Source organism: Cyanistes caeruleus, chromosome 2 (assembly GCF_971803275.1).
Source record: "Cyanistes caeruleus chromosome 2, bCyaCae1.hap1.1, whole genome shotgun sequence".
Lineage (NCBI taxonomy): Eukaryota > Metazoa > Chordata > Aves > Passeriformes > Paridae > Cyanistes > Cyanistes caeruleus.
The window spans coordinates 48,804,892-48,832,828 of NC_141702.1; the positions used below are offsets into that span (position 1 = coordinate 48,804,892).

Genomic DNA, 27,937 nt, shown 5'->3' on the forward strand with positions numbered 1-27,937 from the left:
ACCTCAGGTAACAAAGTAATTTTGTTTCTTCTCTTTCTATCATCTTCATTCATAGCTGCCTCTAGTCCTCTGCTTGTTTTACAACTTGATCTACATTTCTCTGCTTTCCCTCTTCCTTCCATCTGCTGAAGTCACCCATATCTAAAGCCTCCTAAAAAATTTAGAGCTAAAAAATAAATAGCTAACAGTTTCAGCCCTCACCAATTGTACATTCTACATCTTTTCATCCAACATGACTCAGCCTTGTCTATTGAGACAGTTCCTACGCTCACAGTTTTCTGCCCTCTGCTTACACACTCCCAATAAATCCTTAAGCACTACCATAATTATAGTACTACCAGTTACCACGCCATTGCTTTTCACTTGAGCTCTCTGCTCATTCAGAGGAACTTCATGCTTTAGGGTGAGATGACCACTCAAGTATAGGTGAGAGATTATTTCTTTTAAAGTATAATTTAAAACACAAAACAGACACTCAGTCTGAACAAAAGGACTTAAATCAGGACTAAAAGTTGTAACTTAAAGGGAAGTGTTTTGTAAATTCAGTGGAAAACTTAGAATATTTCAAAATGCATGGAAAGCAAACATCAACCAAAACAAAGAGAGAGAAAGGGCAGTTCCTACACATTTTGCTAAATGACTTAACCCTTTGACAGGTCTGGGTCTTTGTAGCTCTTCCTAGTCAAGGGCTTCAGAATATTTATGGTATTGTTAAACAGTCAGATATTGCAAATTAATTTTGTTTTTTAACTAAAAAACATTCAGCAGAAAATGCATCTCAACGAAATTTGAGATATGTCCTGTAACTGTGTCTTTCAAAAAAATGTATTTTGCTCTTAACTACTGCCAGCCAAGACTAGATTAGAGTCAGACTTCACATTATGCTGTTTTGGCTTCCCCCATATTAGCTTTTTGGCCAGGTGTGGACTACATGCTCAACAGACAAAAACCACACAGGATTAGGTCTTCTTTATATATAAAAAGAGAAGAAAATGAAATACAACTCTGAATTAGGTTCAGAAATCAGTGCAATGCAGAAGAGTATATTTATTTACAGGCTAATAAAAATATATTCAGCTTAGCCAGGTGTATACATGTTTTGCAAAATGTTCTATCTGCTACAGAAATGAGAGTAACCCATGATGTAATTATGTTTGGACAAATACAATAAATACCTGTATTTTGTTTGATACAACTGTGGATTAACATATATTGAGATGGATACAAACCCTCTTCACCACCAAGAATACACTTCTACAAAGGAAATACTAGATACAACCTTCAATCAGAGTTAAATTTATTGCCGTAAAACACTTTCCTTATCTTACATGCTTTTAATTAACATTGGTCCCAGATGCCAACAAACACTGTCCACCCTTAGCTTAAAATACAATTGTCTTACTGAAGATTTTAATAGGAAAGGAATTATATACCAAAAAAATTGCAAAATCAGCTTTAGAATATTATTTTATTTTTTTAAGTAAAAATATATATACACACGCAAGTAAACTGTTTTACACTTGAAAAAATAAAAATGAAGTCTGAACACTGACTTTCCTTAGAAATTTTTCCAAGTCTAACTCATTCAGCCTCTGGGATTCAGCAGGACTGAGTCTTCCAGTTACTGACAAAGGGGAGAATACACATTTGTCCATTGAATCTGGAAATCTCAACTTGCAAAACTTCTCAGTTTAAATATTAATCTCTAAGCATTTCAGTATGATTGCAAATAAACCAGTATATTAAATCTGTACTGGTAACAAGTACAGTGTACGTGGAGACAGACTGCAGTGTCTGAACAAAATCCTCCCATTCACAGCTTCCTAAGCAGGACTATAAAAACTGCTGGGAAGAAAATCTGGTGATAATTTACTGCTACCTGATATGTCTACTCCCAGTCATTTTCCTCAGCAATTGTTCCTTCTGTTGATCTCATACAGAGATAAAAATAAAGAGAAAAGGTCCAGCAGAGGAAGAAGAGAGCACAGCATCATGTGAAACTGGCAGATTAGGAATGTTAGGAAAATAACTCTAGAAACATTCTTCCACTTCAGGCTAAAACTGATCAAATCCATTGAACAGAAAATACAGTGTGCCACAAAGTAAAGAAGAGAAAATAAATAAAAAATTTCACCTTTCCCTCAAATAAAGGGAAACTATACAGGAAAATTGAATGTCTTTTTAAAAAGTTACAAGCCTAGTTGGACTAATTTCTATGAACTGCAGGAAGATTTCACACAGCAATGATTTTCAAAGACAAGATGACCACAGCTTTGAACTGTCCCTTCCTGACAGAGAGGACACTGACTGTTCCAGGCCACAGACAGATTCAGAGGGCACTCTGCTTGAGTAGCTGTGGTAAAAACACAAATCTGGATGCAAAAGTTCTGGCAGTGGATTCATCTGCTAACACAGAGCCAATGTGTCCTCAAGTTTCTGAAGCTTCAGAAAAAGAAACATGCCTGGGGACCTGTTTCTTCTTCACACAGCTTTATTTTTAAATACTAGTTTCTGTTCGGTGAAAACTGTACAGCCTTGACTATTTTAAAAACCTTCAACAGTATGCTGTACGACAAACACTAGTACAAAAAATGAACCAAATAATGTTACTCCACTGAGTAAGTGGAACTCATGCACGCACACACACACACAGAATGATCGTGTAAATAGCAAAGTTAAGGGATTCATAAATAGCAAAATCTTTGAATAAAGTATATACATTTTTAGGCTTTTTCTATAAACATATATATATATATATATATAGTGCTCCTAGGAGAGACAAGGTAACTGTGTTCTACATCACAACTTAGAACATAAGATTAATTGATGTTACTCTAAAGGCCTTTGAGGTTTTTTCTTATGTATTTATACCCTACACTTACCACTTGCAAGGATGTCTTTTCACATTAGTTCCTCTTTCAATGTACAAAACCATTTTACATTACAGTTCAACAGCCTGCAGTGAACAGGAAAGATGGCACTGCATGCTGAAATAGTAAGTGTGAAGACAATGTAGAGTTTGTCTGTGGAGTGTGCTGCACTTCACCAAGAGAGCTACAAATGGAGCGTAAGAAACTGTTCGAGACACCATCCTCAACTTCCCCATCTGCAGCCATGCCAGGGGCCTTTAGATGTACACCAATAAAAAACTATTTTAAGATACACTGCTCTCACAAAGGGAGTAACATTTTGCTTCAACAGTAAGACAATTATAGGTTAACAGGACTGCCATAACATAACACAGATAGGGCCAGGCACCGTATGATTCTGAGAACCTCCTGTAAAGTATTGTGCACTCAACTTCTACTTCTTTAAGGATTATTTTAAAGTGAAATGAGTACGTTCAGTATGCATCAAAAGCACTCATCATTTCATAAGGTCAAGCTAATGATGACCAACTCAAACAACTCTACATTAGCAGTAACCATATCCATTCAAAAACAAACGCTAAATTGATGATGCTCAGAAAAAAATACCAAAGGGCTCACATTAATTGTGAGTAATTTTTCCACTAATTTCACTTTTAAAACCCCATCCTACTCTGTTTAACTACTTTTGCAGCAAGTTTTAAATGGAACAAATGGTGGTGAATTTAAATAAAAACAACAAATCAAAAAACCTCACTCATAAAATTACCATGGGCTGAATGATCATGATTAGCAAGCACACCACTGCTTATGTGGGTTTTGATAGTCTTTGCTCAAATAAAAGCTCTCATCTTTACTATTCCGAGAAAAAAAAAAGTGTTTTTTAAAGTTATAGCTCAAAAATCCTAAATACAAAACAAATGGATGCAATGGAACAAGTGTCCATCCTCCCACCCCCATCTGTCTAGGGTTAAAGCATGTTTCACACCAAAGTGAACATCAGGTGTCCCTTTAAAACATCCAAGGGTCAAAATGAGGCTGGTCACACGTTATTCTGCTTCCTTAGGGACATCAATGAGTTTAAAAGTGGAAGTACTGAGGTTGTCCACTTTAAAAATCCCACGCTTTGGTGGGACTACTCTTTTATTACTAAAAGAAATTCATTTTACATGCTGTGTGTTCAGTAACTACTGTGTGTCACGCAAAAGACAGTTTTCCACATTTAGAATTGCTCACAATGAAGCCCTGAGGTAACCGCCTTTTTTCCAGGCAACAGTAATACAGTTCCTTTTGACATTTAATCATCCTTTTACAACCTACACTAGTATATGCAACTTTAAGCAGCCAATATTGATTATCAATTGTTCCCAAAGATGGGATCTGTCCAGGTTTTGCTTTTTTTTTTTTGATTGTTTGTTTTTAGGATAAAGACTCAGCAGAACGGGCTAATTTGGGTGCAGTGTCTTCTAATGAAGCTTCCACTGAATTCCCCAGGTCTCCATTTTCATGTCCATCAATACTTGGCTTCTTATCAAACACTGCAAGTTAAAAAGAAAATCGATTTAAGGAAAGAAGTAATCTTGGGAAGGACAGATCAGTGATCCTTGTTTCAAAAGCTGGAATGTTTGCTCAAATGACTACTAAAATTAAAGCTGACAGGTTTTTAGCAGAACACAGTATGGCAGGAAAATAGGAACTGTTTCTTTGCTCGTCTGATTTAAAAAATGTATCTGAAAAAGCCACCAACATGAAGTGTTAAGGGGAATTAACAACTCCGAGTCAGAGGTAGGAAAAGATAAGAATAAATTTGAATTTCAACCTTTGGGAAAAGATGCCCATGAAAAAAGTTCATAAGTTAATTCAGTTAATTCAGCTGTATCTAAGTAAACCAGGCCAAACAGTGAGGGACCAACCAGATGAACTGACAGTCTATTAGCAGGTTAATTGAATTGACAGCAGATTAATTTTAAAATGAATATAAAAACAGTATTTTCCCAGAAATAGGTTTACATATTGAGACTTCAGAATTAAACTGCATTTTAACACATTTTAGAAGGTTTACCTTGTGAGGGTTTGACATCCACATTTGCATCTTTCCTATTAGAACTTGAATTCGCACCTTCTTCCAATTCATCAAGATATAAACGGTAACGGTGTCCACTCTCATCCTCATATTCTACATTTTCATCATCTGAATCAACTTCTGGAGCAACGTACACTACTTCAAATTCAATTTCACCTCTCTAAAATACAGCCAAAAATACAAATTTACTTACTACCACACAGCTATCCAGCAGGATTACCAAGATGAGATAGGTTACTAAAACAAATACATCTTACTGTTGTAAACACATATTGTGAACAGTTGTGTTGAATATTTTGGATAGGAATTTGAGTTTTTACCCACTAAAGTAGAACAGCTCTATAGCTAAGCTTTACCAAAACTACCCATATTTCTTATCTGCCAGTACATTTCAAACAGTGATTTCTAAAGAGGAAGTTTTCTGATCATTTAAACACACCTGTTAACTGTCTGAAAATGGGAAGCAAATCAGGAAGATTCTAGACCACAAAGCATATGAGAAACATAGTTTGGCTGGTGCTGCTCAGTCATAAGAGTAAAATATATGTCACTAAATAAGTTATTTCTGTTGTGCAATGTAATAAATTGATTCTCATCAGCCTTACTGAATAATGATTAGCCAATACATGTTTAACTGAACCACTACTGACCTAGCTTTTTTCTCCTTAAATTGCAAAACATATGAGAATTAAGTGTAAGGTGTCAGAGCCTCAAGAATCACTGTAGCTTAGGATTACACTGTACTTAACAGGAAACATTAAAATTTGAGGTAATTTAGCAGGCAGAACACATGAAGCACCTAAACATGCCTATGGATAAGAGGTCCAAACTGACCTGCTGGGAAAGAATAGTTACAGCTTCTTTATGTTTGGCATCTCTTAGATTAACTCCATTTACTGCCAGAATAGCATCACCAACATGCAGTCCTCCACATCGATCAGCAGGCTGCCCAGGATGAATTTCAGAGATCAGTATTGGAACACCATGCTCCTTCCCACCCTATTAAAAAAAAAGCAAATTTTAATTAACTGAGATGCCTTTTAACATAAAATTGACATTCAGATATAGTTCCTAAAGTGCTTATTTCAATTTCTATTTTAGAAAATTAGAAATCATTCTTCAAACAAAGAATGTTTAAGAATGTGTGAGCTGCTTCCCTTAATTCTTCTCCCCACAGAAGAATGGAAAATTTCAAATATGTACTCAAAGTCAAAGCACACCATTCTGAATACTAATAAAGCTATAAAATCATATATAAACTAATGAAAAGCAGAAAACCTCACTAAAAAAAGCATATCAGGCACCATATTGACTTGCAAGAAACAGTATTCATATTTAGAATAAAAGTAAAATAGTCAAAATTTTCCAAATTTGTTGCAAAAAGTTTACATAGCGTTTGTTAGGTGAGAGATGCCAATACAGGTACTTTAAAAAAAGTTATAATCACAACAGCTAAACTTTGGAAGTCAGGTCTCAGATTGTCTCTGGTTTCTAATACTTACACCTGGAATCACCACTGGCTAATCTGCTAAAGTGTCTATACCTACACATTAAGCCAAAATATTAAGTTTAACATAAAGTAGCAATTATCTGTTTCCTAATCTATCAAAATGACTCTTAAAGTTCTATGATCATAGTTATGGATTTGTGTATGCTTTTTCATTTGTTCTAACCATACATTTCCTGATCCATATTTAAAAGAAGTAGGAATACAAACTTGAATTGCTGCTTCTGTGTCAAAGAAAATAAATATAAATATTTACTGTGATTGAAATTCCTAGTCCTTCATGGTCTTCTTTAACTAGCAAAACTTTCCTGATTGGACCAACACCTTGACTCTTCTTTAAGGTATCAGGATCCTAATTTGATAAAAAACAAACACAGCACAAGCATAAACATGTGACCCAAAAACTGATGCATTTCAGCGTTTTGGGTTTTTGCAATTATATACATGCAGTGTTATGAGCAACAGTTTCAGACTAGCTCCAGGCAGAAAAAATTTACAGTGCCCCTTTACAGAAAGGGAATGAAATCAGAAAAGATTCCTCATTATGCACCCCTGATGAGAATAATTATTTAAATTACTTCACTGCTGATTAATGCACAACCCAGAACTTAACTTCAAAAGAAGGAAATCAGCCACATATTAATAAGGCACTACATGACATGTTATATGATGTAAACTCATCCTAAAAGTAACCAAATGGCGGAAGATGATGTAATATACTCCCAAGGAAGAGGTTGCTTGCTTGAGTTTATTTTTATTGTAATAAAAATAAACCACACCAAAAGCCATTGAACACAAATCCAAAAGAGAGACTAAATAAATCAAGGTTTGTTTTTTCCTTTTGTTAAGTCACTGATGCCATTATGCATACCTTTAAAATCACAAATACATGTATTTGTCCACCAATGTTTTATATGCAATTAGCAACATAAGCAGTAAGACCCATCTGACCAATTAAGGTATTTAGAACACATCAAAGAAAAGCACTTTGCTGAAAATGTCTGGATTTAGGCACTGAACACTGGGATGATTAACAAGACGTGCCAAGTTGGGTGAGTTCTACCAAATATACCTGCAGAGAAATGCTGCTTAAAAGCTTTGTTTCAAAAAGTACCTTTAGGAAGAACAAAAACAAAAGCCTACAAATAATTCTTTTACAGTGTCAATTTATCTGGCCTTTTAAGAAAAGAAATTAAAATCTATTTCAGTTCAATCTAATGCTAAAAACTTTATTCTTGGTTTGCAAATAAGTTAGATCCACCATTTTGAAACCTACTTTACAAAATTCTGCTGTTAATATACACATAAACACATATTTATATCAGAGGCTCAGTTTTCAGAAGGACTGAGTGCTCCTAGGTAAATCAAAGGAATTGTATCATTTTCTGTGGCCATTTAGAGGGATATGCTATTCAGCACAGAACTGTCCTTTAGCATACAAAAGAACGACATATTTACAAGTGACATGAAAAACCACAACACTGAAATGAAAACAATCACAAAGATGAAGAAGTAACTCATGTCTGGAAATCATGGAGGAATGGCTCATCTTTTCAACTCACATGTCCTGGTGGTGCTTGCATTGGTCGTTTGAGATCATTCCGACCTCGACAAGCTCTAATAACAGTTTTGTGGCGGTGAAGGTGTATTTCTGCTTCCAGCTGATTCCACAGCTTGTCGTGAGCAGGTCCTTTCATATCCCGGCCCAGTAACTGAATCTGCTGGACCCTACATAGTGGCAAAGAGAGTAAAACAACGCTGCATTACAGCTGGAAAAGCAAGGCACTGCAGGACTCCTACACCTCAATACACCTCATGTGGCTACAGCACATGGTCACGCAGCAACTCGGTGCAAGAACCCTGGGGATTTTTGCTCTTCCTTTTGTTAATTAAGTGGAAACATGAGGCTTTTCCTACTTAGTATTAACCTTGAACCTACCCTTGGGGATGCAAAGGAAGGAAACAACAACAAACATCTTATGCTAGGGGACATGGATTGACTTCACATACCTTCCAGCTAGCTCCTTATCTAAATACTTGGCTGCCAATCTTGCTCCATAAACCTCAGCCTGGAGCACAGCTATATGTCTACGAAGCGCTTCATTCTCCTTCCTCAGCAACTTCACCTCAGCTTCCAGCTGAGCTTCTTTCACTTTTTCCTTCTTGTTAGCTTCAAGTTCTCTCTCCTTTACAATGACAAAAAAAAAACAAACAACCCAAACAAACAAACAAACAAAAAAAAAAACCAAGAAAAGAATGTTAAAAAGCTTTTATCCAAGTTAATAATGAAAGAACACTTACTGTTTCTGCATACACAATATGAAATTATTTTCCTTTGTACAAGACATGCATGCAGGAAGAGAAATTAAAAAAAAAGATAAAAGTAAACAGGGACTCTGGCACTACAGCTAGTGGTTTGCATACTATGCTACACAAAGGTGGTAAAATTTAAGTAGCCTGAATATCATCCTTACATTTTCTTGTCTTGCAAATAGGACATTCAAAGTTAAGCAATACTGTTTTTAAAATTAAAGAATAACTACAAAGCTACTAAATATTTCAATTTACCTAAATTCTTTAACTATGATGATGATGATATGGAAACATAAGTCCATATGTCCTTAAAATTAAAATTATTTTCATGCAAACAACCAAGAAATGTCCAGCCAGAGACATTTCCAGATTAGCATCTGAAGACCACATAAATAAAGCCAAGGATTCTACACACGAAGTCCACCCTGACAAAATCGGAAGAAAATTAGCACAAAATAGCTCTGTTAAAAAAACCCAAACCAAACAACAGCCAAACAAAACAAAAACAAAACCCACACTAAAACCACACTTGAAGCAAGCTATCTCTCTGTGCCTCACCCCCTGAAAAAGGTTTTATGGAAATATAAATTAGTCCCACATTGCTCCATCCCAAATGTAAAGAGACTACATAGTCATTACCTTTTCTAATACCCAGGGTACTGCTGCAAATGGAATTAGATCGCTAATCTACAAAATCTACTTTAAGGAGAGCATGCTTGATAGATAACTTGTATCTTTTATATCTTGCTCAGCATCCCTTTTACCAAGTGGGGGAAACCCCCCACCAAAAACCAGGAAAATAGTAAAGACACAGGGTCTAACACTGTTTCCTTTCAAAAATGGCTGTCAACTGAAACAGCAATAAAAACTAAGTTCGTCATAATGCATTTCTGAAGACATCTGGAATACCCAAAAAAACCCCTTCTCTGTAGATGTACCAATTACATTGTTAAATAAAACCATGAAGTTTTGCTACTAAAGAAGCAACAGGACAGATACAAAATTTTACAGAACTGGCAAGACAAATCTGTTATCAAATTGTGCATATGCTATTCACTATTCCAAGCCTGGATATAAAACCATTAATATGATCAATTTTACAACATTTGAGAAATTACAAAAGGTTGGTCCTTCCAAATGCAGTTATTTTCACAACAGATATATGGAAGCATTTACTGACTGTGCCAGAAAGTCAACTCTGAACTTGATAAACTCTACTACCTCTCTCATCTGTTAAAAATTTCTATTAGTTTAGAAGAAGAGAGTACATGTTGGTCAAGAATTGCCCAGCACAGTGCTCATCAGGAGCAGCTCAAGGATTGCTTGAAATCACTAGCATTTCACTTCCTGCAATTCCCATGATGACCCACTTTCAGATCAAGTTTGGCTCCATAGGCATGTTAGAAAACATGTTACACAAAGCCACTTCTGGTCTCTGGCCTTTGGGTTGGAGTTGTCTTGTGAAAATGACTCTGCAGCAAATCTCTTTCTGAATTGCAGGATCACTCTTAAGCCAAGAATTTTGACTAATCTACATTTTAGGAATAGGAGTTTCTAAGATTATACCAGTTCTTTCTATTATTATTTTGGTCTTGGGCTCTTTTCAGTACAAGTATTTAAGAGTGCCACCATGCTGTGTTGTCTCTGCCACACACTTGAGGAGTAAGAACAGTCACAGTTCAGACTTAACACCAGTTTTACAGCAGCTACAAAGTCCATATACAAATACAGTGTTCCTGTTAGCTCTGTTCCTACTGTCAATATTGCATTAAGGTGATCTAAATAGTAGTACAGGCTCCCTGTTTGTCCACTTTTAGGACATCTTTTATTTGACAAATACAAAGACTAGAATTTAAGATAGGCATATTCCAACTTCCCTCAGAAAAGTGAACTGCTGAAGTGATCAAAGATTCTTTATTATACCAGTGAATTTCATGCAGCACATTTTATAGTATTTATACAAATTCGCCAGCTTAAATACCCTCATCCAGACTCAGATTGTCCACTGATTTTCTCTGAACTTGATTTGCTGTTTAAATTAAACAGGAAGCCAAATGTTAAATTTCTAAGTAGGATCACTTTTAGTCATGCATTTTAAATGTTACACCAAAAATACAAGGCAAAATCCTTGTATTGTAAAACATGCTAGAAATGTCTTCTTCTTATTTTCTCCATTATTATGACTACTCTTTTGTGACAGAGGTTCAAAATTACACCCAGAATCCAGTCTTCTATGGACTGTCTCCAACTGATCGCCACATGAATTAAAAAAAAATAAAAAATAAAAAATTAAAAGGTTTTCAATACAGAATCTCTGAAGATGTCCTGAAAGAGCATGTCCTGTTTGGAATGACAAAATGAGATCTTTTGTCAAAATATCTGACAAATGTCTCAAAAATGTTTAAAAAAATCAAGGAAGTTAAGTTATAGAACAGTTTCATGCTTTCCAGTGTTCATAGTAAGGCACAGATTCTGAAAACAGAAAATGTATTTTCTGTTGGTAATGTAAAAAAAATAAAAGTTACAGCAAGGTTGAAGACTAAAGTTTAAAGTTACCAGCTATCCTGTGGCTTTTCAAAAAACCAGATACTGAGTAATAATAACAAAGCATGTAACAAAAGCAGAAAAGCTGTTTAAAAACCTTTCAAGTCTATCACTGTGAGAAGATAAAAGTCAAGTTTGCTTCACTTTTTCTTTATATCTATGTATTATTGAGTTCATATGCTTTTGGCTGTTACAACAGCCAGTGTAAACCATATTAAATCATGCCCATGAAAAAAATAAGGAGGAAAAAAGATGGTTTTTTCAAAAATACAACGTGCAGAATACTTCGTATTACACTCATAGATGTGTACAGTGTTTAAGATTTAGCAATTGTGTAACACTTTAACATTTTTTTGAGACTCTGCCAGAACAATCTTTCAGAATGTCAAGTTGCCAGATATCACCCCAAACTAGCTGTAGCAATAATAAACAGAATACATACAGAATTAGGAAAGAAGGCTCCACATCTAGAAAAGAAAAATTAAAATGCAAAGGAAATTCTTTACACAGCATCATGCTAACTGTTGGGAAGAAGGAAAAAGCCAGATCTGTTTTGCCAGTTTCTGAGGCCAACACAGATATAAGTTGTTGCACGAAACAAAAAGCACTGCTTAAACATAAAAAAAAAAGGCAATCAGCATACTTACCATTTCATCCACAGAAAGGACAGACTTAAGACAGAAGAAAAGAGTTCCATAATTAGAGAAACAGGCAATAGGAACTTCAAGAAAATGCAAAAATATAAATTACTTACTCCGAAAGGACTTCACCAGCAGACTATGTATTTCATTAAATGGCATAAAGAACAAGCACACTGCTACAATTCTATTTAGCAACTATTTTAGTATTTTGCAGTGAAATTTACTAAAAATCTTATTAAAAACTTAGCTTTAGCATAGTATTGAAAGCAATACCTTTTCCTAAAATACCAAGAATCTCTATAAAGAATAGCAAGATAATACAATATAGATGAAAGAAACACAGAAAATCCATCCTGTAATATAATATTATACAGGTAATAGATTTTTTTTTTCTTTTCAGAAAGAACAACATAATATGAGTTACAAGAGGGACATAAAGGACAGGCAGAAGTATCAGAAAAGGCATCAAGTGCAAAAACACACACACAAAAAAAAAAAATCAACTAGGCAACTTCATATTCTTTCTCACAGTTATTATGATTGGACTATGAAGATTCCCGACTCCTAAAAACAGATTTGGCCTGACCTTCACATTAATCAATTGCTTAGCAATCTAAATATTTTAAAATGTCCTAGCTCACCACTATGTACAGTTTTACAGATTACAGAAGATACATTTATGCTAAGAGTCTAAAGAGTTTACATACAAAACAAGAGTGTCTGTCTCTCAAGAAAGCAGGAAGTCAATTAGTAGAACTTTATTTCCCCATTGCACATTCTGTTGACACAGTTCCTCTTTACCCTCAGATACCTTCTGACTGCCAGAAGGTCCACACAACAGTTTCATTTACCAAACATCAGAGGTCCCATTTTATTGTCATTTAAGCAGCCTCGGTTTTGCTTGTTCTAGCTTTGTGAACTTTCATAGCTTTCTTTATCTAGAAGAGTTTAAAGTTGAGCTTCTGTTCATTAAAGCTATGAATCCCTAAAGGCAAAGTAAAACAAACTCAAAACACTAGTCCTCATATTTATAAAAAGGAAAAACTAAAGGAAATTAAGCAGAGAATATCAATTTAAGCTGTTAATAAAGTTCAATTTCAACATACATAAACCTGAACCAATGTATCTAAAATGTATTTATTGTCATCTGTGGGAAAAAGACTGCTGTCAATAGCATGGGAATTTAATATATCTTTAGAAATCATTTATAACAAGGTAATGAGAAACAAGAAGCTTAGAAGTATTAGTCTCTGTGTTAGTCAGATGTTAAGCCTAAGAAAATTTGGGGACCAAAATCTCTCACAGTGATGCGTTAAATTTAAAAACTTAAAAAATTTTCTACGTGTAAACCTGCAGTTTAACACTTACACAATGCTGGTGATATTTTAAGTAATGCTTATTTAAAAGCCATGAGAATTATTCAAAACTCTAAATAAACTTCACCATACTGCAGCCATAATTCAGTACAGAATAAATGATGTGTGGACAATCCAGAAAATGTTGCTCTTATACTGAATATACAACTATGTAGCCCTAGGAAGACAGCTCTAATCAATTACAGCTTTTGAATTTGAAACACAAAGTTACTCCTGCTGTCCAGTGATTAGCCTAGACATCCTTTAAAACTTAAAGATTACTACTGTGTTTTATCGTATATTAATCAACAGGACAAAATAGCAAAAGAGACTAATCTGATGTTCAACATATGTTGGGAGTAGGTATTTGCAACAAAACTGTGAAGCAGTTGTAGAAAGTTCAGAGATAGACTTTGATTCATACCAACAATCACAATTCTACCTTTTAATTTTCAAAGTCATATAGTATTAGAGCCCGAATCAGTGGTGTGTAACAAGTGGCTAGTAACAAGGCAGTCTATGCTCAGGCTATCAGTCAATGTCAACTAACTGCACAGATTAATTGTTGTTAACCTTGGTGGGCTTTGTAAAGGTCTGAGTTTTAAAAAAACATGTAGTTTACTGAGTGCTCCTATTACAGTCTTCTTCTATTACCTTTTGCAACTTCAGTCTTCAGAAAAGCTTTATAAATCACAAAGACATTTTCATTTTTTTACTTTCAGAAAATATTTAAAATGGTTTATTTAAAAAAACCTTCTCAAATCTTTATTCTTTATTCTGATATTATTCATCTTCTTTTAATGGTTGCTAACAACCAACTATAAGTGTTACTTAAAAGCATAAAAGTTAATATTTCTAACATAAAAATTTGTAATCCACTTATTCACACCTTCCAAGGAAGAACTTCAGCCAGGAGAGGAAGAAGAATAATACAATCCCACATTCAATTCCATACTCACCAGTTTTGCTTTAATAGCCCCGGAGTCAACATTCTGACCAGTCTTGGCATGTAGCTGAAGCTGAACAGCGTGCAGCTGCAAAAGCTGATCGTGCACTTCCTTTTCCAATACTGCTTTCTCTGCCTGTGTTTCTGTCAGTTCAGACTTCAGATCAACCAACTGTGCCTGTGAAGATACAATCCATCATAGTAATGAGAACAAGGATTAAATGGGGTCACCAGAACTGTGACACATAACAGCATTTGCTGGTCCATGGATGCTGTACACTGTGGAATACAGGTTAAAAATACCTGCTGTCACACATTCCTCTGTAGCCCAGCTTTAACACTGGATCATTTGCAGGATTTTCTCCCCAGCCTCTTGCCACAAAATTCATGCAACCACAGAACTAGCACCAAATGACCATATTCCCAAGAGTAACAACAGCTGAGCTTTCCCTCATTTAGACAATGGCATGTGATACTGTTGTCTACTCCAAATCAAGGCAATGGCATTAAAACTATGTAGGATTTACACCCATAGCAATGTAAACATAATTTTAAATTGTAAAATTACTAAATCTTATTGAAAAAAGGTGCTCAAAGTAAAAATTACAATTATTTCTCCAATGCTGAAGTAAAATAATCCTATTTACAGCTGGTCTATTATCAACAGATTAAATGAAATAGCAAATTAGTTGGGTAAATCAGAAGCCAGGAAATGCCCCTAAAATGCAGATGTAGAAAACAAGAAATAGCTATTAACTCTAGAAAAAAGTGGTTTTGAAACATTTCAAAAACCGTTTTCATGTATAAATCTGTAATGAAAGAACAAATACTAACATGTTTACAAAGTTACTTGTTATCCAAGTTCAAGTAGTATTTTAAAAGATAAGCTACATTTAGATAAGTTTTAAAGCTACTATTTGCCAAAAAAGACCCCGCAGAATTTCAGGGTATTTTTAGGTAAATTCCCAGAGTATGTTTTTGCATCCAAAAGATTTGGAACTAAAGACCAAAATGAAAAAGTGACTAATTCTTAAAAAATGCCCTCTCATATTAAAGCAGAGTGTTTTAGGTATTTTAACAACACTGTACTATCATCCAAATTAATAGTGAAACTTAAGTTACAAGGCAGCTTGGTAAAAAAACGTCTGTACCTGTTAATGAAAAAAAACCAGGAAGGATTTGACTATCAATGGGGAGGGTTTACTGGGTCTAACTTCAGGTATATCATTTAGACAGACAGCCCTCTCAAGCTCCCAGAGTAATTCAGAGGGAAGTAGGCACTTCCAGAGGTGATCCAGAGCACCCAGAGTGCATCTGATGAGATGGATCAGTGTGTGGCTGCCAAGAAGAACAATCTCCCTTCCTGCCTCTTGGCTATGCCCTTTAGTCTCACGTCTCTAGGACAGAAGAGAGCAGAACTACCTCCCTGTCCCTTGAGGCAGAGCCTCAGCAGATCAGGCCAGCACTTACTTCTTGCCAAAGAAATGGAGCTGCATGCATTTTCACCTTCCAACTGCCAGAATAGCAAAAAAATCTTGAAAAATTTGCAAGTCCTTTCAGAACTCTAAAGCAGAAATTGCCTTTTGCAGTAAGATGATATTTAAAATACTACAAAGCCAAGTAATTTCACAGAAATTAGCTACTTACAAAGCTGCATTGTTGTCCCCAGTGACCAGCCACAGTTAAAGTCTCTCTGCTGCGGTCTACCTACCTTCTAACAAAAGCAGACACACATCTGAACTAACCCAGAAAATGAAAATATCACCAGCATAAAAGCTGATGATACAGTACAGAGCAGATAACGAAGACCTTAATAATGAAGGCACAGTTTGACCCAATCACAATTTCACATAATAACAATATTTTGTTAGTATTACATACTGTATATATTAAGCCTACTTTAAAAAAAAATAAGACCACTACTGTCTTGCTCCTTTCTAACAGCTAACATGCTGACTTTCACTGTTTTTTTATACACACACACACGCTCTCTCATCTACTCTAATTCAAAAGACCTGTAGAATGGCAAAGTGGCAGAACAGCTAAATTAGACTGATTTTATATTGTCCAGCCTCACCTAATGAAGAAGGGCAATTGGAGTTCTGGTGGGAAGAAAAAATTGAATTTACTTCCCTATGCAATTAACAAAGCATCAAGAATGATGGCCACCAGCTTTGCAGGGTAAATGATGCCCCAAAAGTATCACAAAAAGACTGTCAAACTAACAAAAATTAAAAACAGTACCCCACATATAACCTAACATTTAAATTAATATCCTGCTGTTTTAATCATAGAATCATTGAATCACAGAATGGCCTGGGTTGAGAGGGACCTTAAAGACCTGGTTCCAACCCCCCTGCTATGGACAGGGATACCTTGCACTAGACCAGGATGCTCAGAGCTCCATTCAACCTAGCCTTGAACACTTCCAGGAATGGGGTACTTGGGACAACCTGCTTCAGTGCATCACAACCCTCACAATAATTTTTTCCTATTATCCAATCTCAAAGTACTCTCAGTGTGAAACCACTGCCTGCTCTGTCACTACATGCTCTTGTAAAAAGTCCCTCTCCCATCTTGTCACCTCCCTCCAGGTACTGTAAGGTTACGATAAATGAAGAGCACAAAATAAAAAAAAGAAAAATGAGAAATGCATGTATGATGGAATTAATCTGTTTAACGCATTATGAAAAGTTATAAATCTATCCCCAGGAACAGATGCAGGCACAAGAGTCACACCAAAATGCAAACAAAACAAGCAGCTTTCATATCCTGTGATCTACCACTATGAAGGCTGACAAATCTTTGTATTACTTCACAGAAGTCCTACCATGCTCAGCTTGGCCAGCTCAATTAATTTTCCTTTATATAACTCTTAATAGCACTTTTAAAAATCCAAAATCCCTCAATTTATTATAAAGAAAACATATGAAAAGACTGTTAGAAATTTAACCTATCTTCAATTTTGGAAGCTACTCAGTAAAAACCAAGAATGGGCCAGAGACAGCAGATGAAACTGTGAGCACAAACAAGGACTATTAGTAAGGCCATTCCTTCCCAGAGCAGCATTCACTGAATGAGGCAAGGGCTCTGCAGAAAAAGATGGTGCCAGATAATGTTATATTTCGATTTCTATAAACATAATAGGATAAACATAAGGATAAACTAATGCTGCACAAGCAACTCTACTAATCCTTTAATTTGGATGTACTCTCCAACAAGACTGTCAAAGAGAGATGCCATGTATTTTGGTTGTCACCTGCAACTACCCTAAAATTTGCAGAGAAGTCACCTGGGGGCAGAAGTTACTAACGTCCACCCACAGGAGACCATTGAGCTTCATGGTTAGATGAGTCCAAGAAGAGCCACCAAACAACAAAAACAGAACAGAAACTTTGAACAGGGAACAATGAGGGGCAGAGGTTGAAGAGAAGGTAGTGTGTTCACTTTCATAACCTCCTCTTAACTGTAACTTGCTGATTCAGCCAAAAAAAGAACCCTTCTGGGCAGAATACAACTATACAGATCAGCAATTACCACACATTAGCAAGTACCACGCTGCAAGGTTACACCTTGATTTCTCTCTCATTTGTGTCTCTGCCCCAGCCAATGCACAGCAAACAGCATGACCAAACTGTGGTCATGGAAGTAGTATTTAATCATGAAAACCTACACCTAGACGTAAATTAATCAAGCAGGCAGGACATGAAGCTACATGAAGCTTCAGATTATCACCACAGGCTATTCTAAATTCTAAATACAAGTCTACTTGAGATCTTGGTCAAATTCACCAAATAGCAAAACTCAGCATTTATCTTCCACACAATCTAACATCCAGATGTGATACACAGACAAAAGCCTCCCCAGCTAATTAAAGTTAGAAAGTGGTATGTTTATTACAATGTCAGGCAGCACGAGGAGTATCCTCCTGAAAATGTGTGTGCAACTCCACAAAGCTCTTGCTCTCTTTTATCTACTGAAATTTTGCCTATTCAGGTAATCATTTACTATGCCTATACATATGCATTTCCTAACTCCACCTAGCCCCACTTCATATTAAAATGAGCTCAAAGTCCTCCAGTGCCTGTGTAGTGCTTCTTTCTAATTGAGCTGGTGGGTCTTGAAAGGGGTCAGTGGTCTTCTAAGAGGTCAGGAACCTCTTTCTCAAGTTAAACTTTTCACCTTTGTCTTGTTGGTGGGCTCTCTAGTCCTTTGGCCATAATCCAGGCCTCCCTATCCTGGTTCTGGCTGGTTTCTAGGCCCAGGTGCAGTTGTAGTTTCTTCATCTTCACAATGGCTCATCTTTCTTGTCTCCTTCTATAAACACAGCTATGTCAAGCAAGTAATATATTGCCTTAGCTCAATTAGGTCCATCTAATAATTATTAATCCTTTGCATTGTTTTGACTACCCCTCTTAAGCAAAATATATTGCCTCTGCCTTGCTAGCTACATTCCTAGCTTCTAAGTTCTTTTAACCCTTTGATTCAGATGATACCAGAAAAATAGTTTAGAAAGGCTACATAAACATTTAGTCAATTTTGGGACATATTTTGCCATTTACCAGGTATTTTGTATTTCTCAAAGATCTTGCAGCTATGAAAATTAAATGCCAATTTCAACTGAAATAACTCAAGAATTTATAAAGTACTCTTTTCTATTCTCATAGGAGATAAAAGAAATAATGGCATTAAGCAATTAATATTTATTCCACAGAACATGTCAAAAATTAAAAAAAACAATACTCTAGGCAAAAGAGCCCAGACGATGTCCTCTTTTAAATCAACAAGTCTTATTTCCTGTTCAAGCAGTTACAAATTATCAAATAATTGAGTTTGTTACAATTATCTTACAATGAATATGTATTTTAACCTGGCAATAAAATAAATGCCATCTTCAATGCTGGGGTTAATAGCATTTATAGTCATGGAGCTCCTAAAGTCCTAACTAGCGTTTTGCATCAGGAGTCTTAGAACAAAATATTAGCATTTAAGTCTCTTTCAATTAATTAATATCACATTTTTCATATGATGGTCTGTACTCTCATCTGCATATTTTTCACAGAGAAGTGACCATTCTACCAGAATACTTAGAGTAACTAACCAAAAAGAATTTATTTCTATTAGATCTATAGAGATATACTCAAAGATCTTTTACTAAGTTTATACATTGTAAAGAACAAGAATGTAAACCCTACCCGGAACAGCTAACAATGTAAAGACATCAAGGAAAGGATGAATAAATGTAACAGAGAAGTACAATTACAGAGGTATCTGTGCATAGAAGTGCACAACAGGAAGCAGACATGCTAAAACCACAAGTTATGTATGACTGCTCGGAAGCATCACTGCTTGAATGAGGCACTAGAAGATAGCAATACTGAAACCTCTGAAGATCTAAAGCATGAGGGAGAACACACAGAAACTGAGAAAACTGCAGAAAGAGGGATGATGGTGACTTACATAGCATGGTGACAGGAAAAAACCTCCACTACTGATAGGGAATGCAGTTGCAGGGGAGTGAGGGGCAAACTGAGATGGCATCGTTAGATAAAATAATGATGATAGGTTTAGTTTTGGGATAAGCTTTTTCATTTTCTGAGCTATCACTGCAGTAACTTCTGCAATATGGACAAGAGTTTCACTTGAGCTAATAGATATAAAAGATATCTATGACTTACACATAGTCCAGACATGAGCACTCAAAGTGGAGCCAAGCTGTATTGGGAAGCTGGGTCATAGGCCTGCATAATACTAGAGCAAGACTGGCATTATTCACCACACCAAGTAAAAATGAGAGGAAGACCTGAATTATCTCAAAGTGTAACGAATGCACTTATTGGTATATGAATTTCTAGCTTAAAAAAAGTCTAAGCATAATTCAAACACAGTAGAAGCTCACAGATTTTTCAGCAAAGGGAACATTACCAACCTCAAATGACTAAAAGTCATAAGCCAAGCACTCATCAAATGCCTTTAGTTTTTGTTTAATTTCAGGTCTTTAGGGTACACCTAACTCATTCTTATATCAAGCCTCCTAAACTTATAAAGGTCTGAAAACTGTCTTTCTGAAGATTATTTTTTCCACCATATAATCTCCAATTGCCAGAAACTAGGAGTACATTTCACAATTTTTTAGTTACCTAAGCAAGGCCATCTAGTGCCATCTTTTCATCTGTGTGTCTACATTTCTCCCTATTTCACCTTCCTTCCCTGTTGATTTGAACTGAATAATTTTCAAGATATAAATGAATCTATTAAAAGGGTAAAGGTGTGTATCCTTGAAGTTCCTACAACATACAACTTTTGCACTAAACAGCTAGTAAGTGACAGATTAGTGCCCTTTCAGAGGGAGAAAAGAGTCAGATCTTTAGCTAATTTGCTTAACCCATACAGAGATAGAAGCTGACAGCCTGGTATAAAGGCAGCACACATGCAGTTCTGAGCTAAAGACTGAGCTGCTGTCTTGTGTCCAGCCAACTAACCAAAAAATGTAGAGACAAAAAGGCAAAGGAAAGGACACTGTGATGTGGAAACTCCCAAGAGTTTCCAAGAGAACAAGAACTGACTGAATCAGGAGGTCTTAGTGACTTGAGAAAGTACCCAACACTTCCATTCCCCACAAATCACACGATTTCCAAGCTCCATTGATTCTGTTACTAATAAAACACCTCTGCTGTACCTATATATATTTAATAGCTAATTTTAAAGAACAGGTCCTTATGTATCTTACTGTGGGATCAAACCAAAATTCACAGACAAATCAAGTTTATGAGGTGCTTTTATTTCCTCAGCAGCATGTCCTTATGTAATTTATACTAGACTCCATAAAGTTTACCAGCATATGCATTTATGTATTTCAACATTCACTCCTGATCAGGACTATTAACCTTTTGATTTAAAGGCTGCAGGACCCAGGATCATGAAACACAACAGAGCACACACTACAATGCTACAATTACTCCATGGCTTCTGTCCTAGCATATGCACAAAAAAGCAGTATAAATATCAATATATGACACTAGCATATTCGCTTATCATTTCATTCTGGCTGTATTTTTCAGAAGACAGAAACGTCATTTGAAGGCAAATGCAGGTAAAAGAATAAAAATCTTTAATTATGCTTTACAAACAAAGAAAACGTTATTCCTTAGTGTTCCCATAACATTACACAAGTGCAGGGCAGAAAACAATTTTTTACAACATGACAGCTGCATCTCCTACAGCCTGCAGATACATATTCAGACACCAGATAACAACAACAGAAACAGAACCTGGCCTGCACAGCCCACATAATGCCAATTTTTCATGGGGTCGCCTGACTTTGCATCAACCCCTTGATGTGAAGGTAGCTGGAGCTCATAATTATTACCTTTCTCTAATTCCCTGAAGAAAGGATTGGTTCCATATCTCACCAATATCACTTCACCACTTTGCCTGCAGCTCTCCAAAAGACAAGAACACTCTACTCTTCCTCAGCCTTGACTATTTGATTATTCCAGTCTACTAAGCAGCACTTGGTGCAATTTGTCACACAACCCTATTAAGTTTAATGGACTGCTTTGAATGAGAAACCATGGAGCAGTGCAGAGCCCTGTTTCATCTCATAGTGCTCTCTGCAAAACCAAACAATGTGACAGCACTGCACAAAATGAGTTTCTGATTAGATGATACACTTGGAAACCGTATTTTTTATGATAACCCCCAATTTCACCACAGTGTTTACCACTTGTCAAAAATGAAAATGTTTCAAGGTATTGGAAAAGACTGTACTGACAGATTATTAGATTATATTAAAAGCCTTTATTTCATTATTATTGTGACTCCAAAAAGGACCTTTGTGACTTCAATTTTTAGCTAACGCTAAATTTAACAAAACAGTCTTTATCATGCAGCTAATAAGAACATGAAAAACAAAATATATGACTAATGACTCCATAAATAAACAGTATGGTAGTGTAGCTATGTAAGTAGTCTTGGCAAAAATGCAGTGTATGATGCTGAAGACGATCCTGGACATATAATTATCTTCACATTTTTCCTCCCAACAATTAAACTATAAATAATAATACCACATCTTAAATAAAGCATCTTAAAAATTTGGTTTCCATTTACATAAATGGATACGTCCACCAACAATTTTATGCCTGTGACTGATCTTTTTCACCTCTGTCATTAAAATACCGGGTACTGTTTCTTGCTACTGTTTTACTTTGTGCTTGACTGTTTTATTCTGTTTTCACCTTCACAGAAGAACAAATCACTTTTTTGTAAAACCACTTTACTGACAGGGAGAAATTTCTGACTTCTTCACAATGACTATTTTTGTCAGGTTGCTCATGCTTCTAGTTGTTTATCAGGAAGACACAAATCTGTTCTTAGAAGTCATATAAATAGTTTTACTATTATCGTTATTTTGAAATCTATACTACCTATGCAACATAACTCAGTAAAAAAACCTAAGAAATATAAACTAGCATACTGGTTTCCTCTCACTTTCTCTTTGGCAGCTCCCAACAAATGAGACAGAAAAGGAAAACACTTTACCACATACTGAAAATTAAGTAGGCTAGTTAAATTTGTATAGAGGAATATAGGCTTCTGATACAGGAAAACATGAATTAAGTATAGGCATAATTGTAATTAGAAAGGGCATAATGAATCTGATAGAAGTTACAAGTATCACACTTAATGACAACTTAGTATATAAGCTGACTGGAAAAATGCATGTAAATCTGTATTTCCTTAATACGTGAAAAATGCTCACATTTTAAGATATCAAATTAGCTGGACCAAATTTCACTCCACTGATATTTCAAAAAAGTATACTCCATCTAGTACCAACAGATCTCTATTCCAAAAGAGAAAAAGTATTAAAAGTCCAATTAATAAAATAATACCTCAGTAACTACTGGAAATACTAATGACATTTGAAAAAAAGCAAATAAGCTATTGCAACTATTCTATATGTATATAGATACATATCTCATATCGACAAAAAATAGTACCTTGGTCATCAACAAGTTCATTTCTCACTACAAAATAAAGGAGAGAGGCAGAAAAAAAAATCCAGAGAAACCTTCCTAAGAAGGTGTATAGTCCTACCTTGATTAAAATACTGCCAAACAAAAGAGCAGGACTATACCTCAGCAGTGTGTCCCGTAAGATAGACTTAAATGCTTATGGAAAGTCACCATACACATAAAGCCATACATTTAGCTTTTCCAGACTGCAGTTGGGGTTTTTAGATATATAGCTCCATATTACCCACATCATTCTATATGTGCTTTAACTGAATATGTTACGAGTTACCTACAGAAGAATTCAGCTTATAGAAACATGTTCCTCTGAACACGCTTATTCCAATTTAATCACAGACATAAAACTACATTTAACTTCTTAGACATACATGTTTTCCTTAGCTTCAGCATATACACAGGCTTAACACATCTGCCAAGATACAGGGTGTGCTTCACCAAGCATTCCTTTCTAGCTTGTTCATTTAAAATTGCAGAATCAGATTGGCAGTCAAAGTCAAGCTCAGTTTTCACTGGCACATTGACCTACTTCTGTTTCAACAAAACTGAAGATACACAGAACTTTTATTTTTTGAAATGGGCATTTGGACAATGTCATAGTCAAGTAACAGTCAAACAGGAAAAACAAAACCTATGAACCGCTTCTCAGTTAAACATTTTCTGAAATCTCACACACTGACCACAGCCTCCATCTGCTGATTTATACAGTTTTCCAATACAGAATCACAAAAAATCCCCTTTAAATGTCTGTCACCAGTTCTAAAAGACTGAGATCCTTGCTATCCTACTAACAAGATACACTTCTCCATTTGTTCAAAATGAAATGAGGCTGATCTCAGAAAATACAATGGCTTGTATTGCCAAAGACTTTTTTTTTCTCCTCTTTGACAAGCTACTTAATTCAACTCTGTCCTACTGTGACCAGCAGGAAAATTATAAAAATAAATCCTATCCTCCACATATGATTAGTTTAATTTAAGACTGCAAATATTATTAGCACAGTAGTAAATTTATAAACTTCCACCATGCTAAGCACAAGTAAATTTATTTGCATACATCCCCTTGCATCTGAAATACCTTCAGGCTCCTTCTAAAAATAACCTGGCCCAGAATTACCAACATATAGCTGCCTCTTTGGAACATTATTGCCTTCCTGGAACACTTCTTTCACTATCCAGGAACATCCTTCATGCAGTATTTTACCTAAATTCCTCTCTCTAGAAGTAGATATATAGAAAGATGGCAAAAATTTTTTTGGGGAGTCATACAGCAGGAGCTTCCATCCACCATACCTCAAGCTGTGCCTTTCAAAAGCGGTTGTACCCATCAGAGAATGTGTATTAAGCTGATAAAGTGGATAAACCAAAGTCTGAACTGCATTTCTTTATTCTTGCCTTCGATGTTATAATAAGACTCATCAATTTTGGTTGAGGAAATGGTATCCACAAACAACAGAATGATATTAATAACTTTTTGTTCTTTTCCTATATGAAAAAATATCACTTATTCAGTACGACAAATTCAGTCAAATGCAGCTGCAGGAGTAACCTTAGACAAATTTAGATTCAGTCCAAGTATTATTTCAATCCAAATAAAGGATTTATTTGTAGTATCTTAGTATTTCTCAAGATGGATCTAGTTTATTGGCTTGAATAAGTGTACATAAGTAAACTATTACAGAGCACATTTTTGTGACTGCGACAAAAGCTTTGTATTAAAATGCACAAGCAGTATTAAGTTACAACAGTGAGTTATTAGGAAATTATTGCAATCTTAAAAGTTATATGAAGTACAGTAACTCGCATTATAAACACTAAGTAAAACCACCAATCACATCCTAAATGCCATATTGATGTGATTTCTTCCAAAATATGTAATTGTACTCTTCATATTGGTCACTGGAGTTTTTGACTAGAAATCTGTGCACGTAAGAAGACATGACACTCATTTTCAACAGAGCAGCTCCATCTTTTGGAGATTTTAAATGGCAGCTTTCATTTCAAGTTTATGGCTCCAATAAACATGAGGTCCTCAAATGAACAACATTCAAGGCAATACTAAAGTCTTCTAAAGGTCTATTTGAAAGATAAAAATGCCTTTATATGTATGAGGCCTAATACTACTCAGAGTAATAAAAATACTTTACAAAGGAAGACTTTTTATTCACTTCCAAACCACTCACTCTACATTATCAATATCATTTTTATCAAACAACTACCTCTATTGTGTAGATATACACAATAAATATGCTAATTATTAACAGCCGCTAACTGGGCTTTTGGCTCTTCAACTCCTAAGAGACTTAGGCACAAATCTTCAGTTCTTTAGGTGCTCCTGATGATTTTAATTAGATACAAAAAACCTTTCAGGATCTGAGTTATATAACCTCCTTTCAAAATATTAAAGCTTGAAATGACCTTTCAAAGAAATCCAAATCCATTCTCTTAAAATAACCTAAAAATTCCCTTGGCTTACAGGCCTCTACACAACAACCCACCATGCCTGTGCAATATGCAGTAAATTCTGGTTATCTACCATAAACTCATAAATCTCCTTTTACTATACTTCATGAAGTCTACTTTATAGGTTGGTACTGTATGTGTGTGTGTGTGTGTGTGTGTAAATATATATATGTATATATATCTATATCACCCCAATACTGAAACATATAAGACAGCATACCAACACAAACACATAGAGGAACACAAACACCACTACAGTAAGCATTCTGGTGAAATAAAGAATAAGATGCAAAAAACTCCTAGTCTAATGAAATTTTTGTTCTACTCTGAAAAATCCTACTCCTCTGTAAAATTCCATGGGTTCTTTTGTATAACAATGTCTTCATACCAGGAAGAAACCTGAATAAAACCAAAGACAATCTACTTACTTTACTTCCTACTGAAGTTCCTACCTTCAGAAGAGCACACTGCTGCTAGAAGACTTTAAAATTCTTTTATTATACTAAGTGTAACACAGAGGACTGAAAGAAGGGAATTCTGTCTATTGAAGCTCTTACAAAGCCCGTATTTTCATGGTGTCTCAGAATTTCCCTTCTTATTCCTCTACCCTTAAAATTTAAAAGAACAAACAGTAGAAGTCTAAAAAGTATGGCCTACAAGAGACAATTAAGAAAATGGAAGGCTTTAGTGCAGGCAAAAGGTAACTGAGAAAGAAACATCAAAAGCCTTCTAATTGTGATTAAAAGACAAGAGGGCAGCTTACATTCACACCTGCTGAGGACACCCTAAATAACCTACTAAACCAAAGACACTCGGGTTGGATAGATACAAAATGACCATAAAGTTCTCCAGAATCTCCTCCCAGAGCACTCCAGTTTTTTCACAGGCCAAAGGACCTGCAGCCCTGCCTCTCAGCAGCTTCAGGACCAGATAACTTGGCTCTGGCTTTTTTTCTCCCACTGACTGAAACTCTGTATCAGGCATGAAAAAAACCTTCCAAAAGGAAGGCCAGTTATTATTCTCCTCACAGAATGTGTGACCCCTGCTATTATTTTCAGTTTCTAAGCTTGGCAGAGAGCTATTTGATCTGCTTTGAAGTGTGAAGAAACAAGAAGACCTGTCAAAGTCCATCCCAAATCTACTTTTCTGTTTCCTTTACTTGTAAGGAGGAACAATATCCTCATTTTGACTACTGACTCTAAGCTTTAAGCACTTCGATCTTGCCTTTGTCCTTTCTTTTACAAGCTTTTCCAAAATCAGAGTCTAGGAATCAATTAGGCTCAAAAAGAACTTTGGGATCATCAAGTCCAACCTGTGACCAAACACCACTATGGCAACCAGACTCTTTCCTTAAACACCTCCAGGGACGGTGACTCCATCACCACCCTCGACAGCCCATTTCGATGTCCAACCAGTCTTTCTGTGAAGGACTTCTTCCTAATGTCCAGCCTAAACCCTCCCTGGCGCATCTTAAGCTTCACCCTGTCCTCTCGTCCTGACTCACTGAAAAGAGAAGACCAGTCAGCAGTATCTCTTGCCCAAGATTCCTGCTTTCACCATCACAGAGAACTCCTTTGGCACGCACCGCTCCATGCCAGAGCTGGAATTACCAAACCCAGAGGGAGGATGGCCGCGGCCAGGCCCGAATCCTAAAACGCGGGGCCTGGTGAATCTTCCGTAGCTGTTTCGGGGCAGGGAACGAGCAGGAAGAAACCCGGGGGAGCTCCTGGTGTCCCCGGGGCAGGGCACGGCCACCCCGGCATGTCCGGGGATGCGTCCCCGGCCCGGCCCCGCCCGGTGCCACGGCAGCCCCTCACCTCCAGCTTGTGGTTGATCTGGGACACGGTCTGAGCCTTGTGGCAGAGCTGGGCGAAGCACGAGCTCAGGCTCGTCATCTTCTGCCGCCCCTCGTACGTGATGTCGGCCTGGTCGGGGTCGATCTCGCCCAGCAGCAGGTCCACGTCCACGAACGCCTTGTCGAACTCCTTCTCCAGCACCTCCAGCCAGCGGAACATGGACACGCCGCCGCCCGCCGCCGCCGCCGGGCCGGCCGCGCCCGGACCGCAGGGACCACCGCCCGCCGCCGACATGGTGCCGCCGCTGCCGCCCGCTCCCCTCACACGGCACTGCCCGCGCCGCTCCCGCCGCGCTCCCGGCCCCGCTCCCGGGGCAGCCACGCAGGGA

General features: G+C 36.5%; 1 protein-coding gene across 2 annotated transcripts; it reads right to left on the reverse strand.

Moving 5' to 3' along the window:
• Positions 1-1,010: 1,010 nt before the first annotated feature.
• GOPC (golgi associated PDZ and coiled-coil motif containing) lies at positions 1,011-27,902 on the reverse strand. Of its 2 annotated transcripts, XM_023923994.2 has the most exons (9): positions 27,571-27,901; positions 14,270-14,434; positions 11,962-11,985; positions 8,468-8,643; positions 8,020-8,185; positions 6,714-6,809; positions 5,785-5,949; positions 4,930-5,110; positions 1,011-4,405 (listed from the first exon to the last, which is right to left on the reverse strand). In XM_023923994.2, the coding sequence occupies exons 1-9, from the start codon at positions 27,841-27,843 to the stop codon at positions 4,287-4,289; spliced, it is 1,365 nt and encodes a 454-aa protein (XP_023779762.2). In that variant the 5' UTR covers positions 27,844-27,901; the 3' UTR covers positions 1,011-4,286. The 2 variants fall into 2 exon arrangements, with proteins under 2 accessions (XP_023779762.2, XP_023779763.2); XM_023923995.2 differs by lacking the exon at positions 11,962-11,985 and having other exon boundaries at positions 27,571-27,902.
• Between the last annotated feature and the right edge of the window lie 35 nt (positions 27,903-27,937).

Coding starts and splice junctions, on each gene's coding strand:
- GOPC (XM_023923994.2), bottom strand. CDS start 27,843: ATGTCGGCGGCGGGCGGTGGTCCCTGCGGTCCGGGCGCGGCCGGCCCG. Junction 8,644..11,961: donor TCCTTTCTGTGGATGAAATG/GTAAGTATGCTG, acceptor GTCATTGTAAAG/GAGAGAGAACTTGAAGCTAA. Junction 5,111..5,784: donor TAACTATTCTTTCCCAGCAG/GTCAGTTTGGAC, acceptor GCTGTATTTTAG/AGAGGTGAAATTGAATTTGA.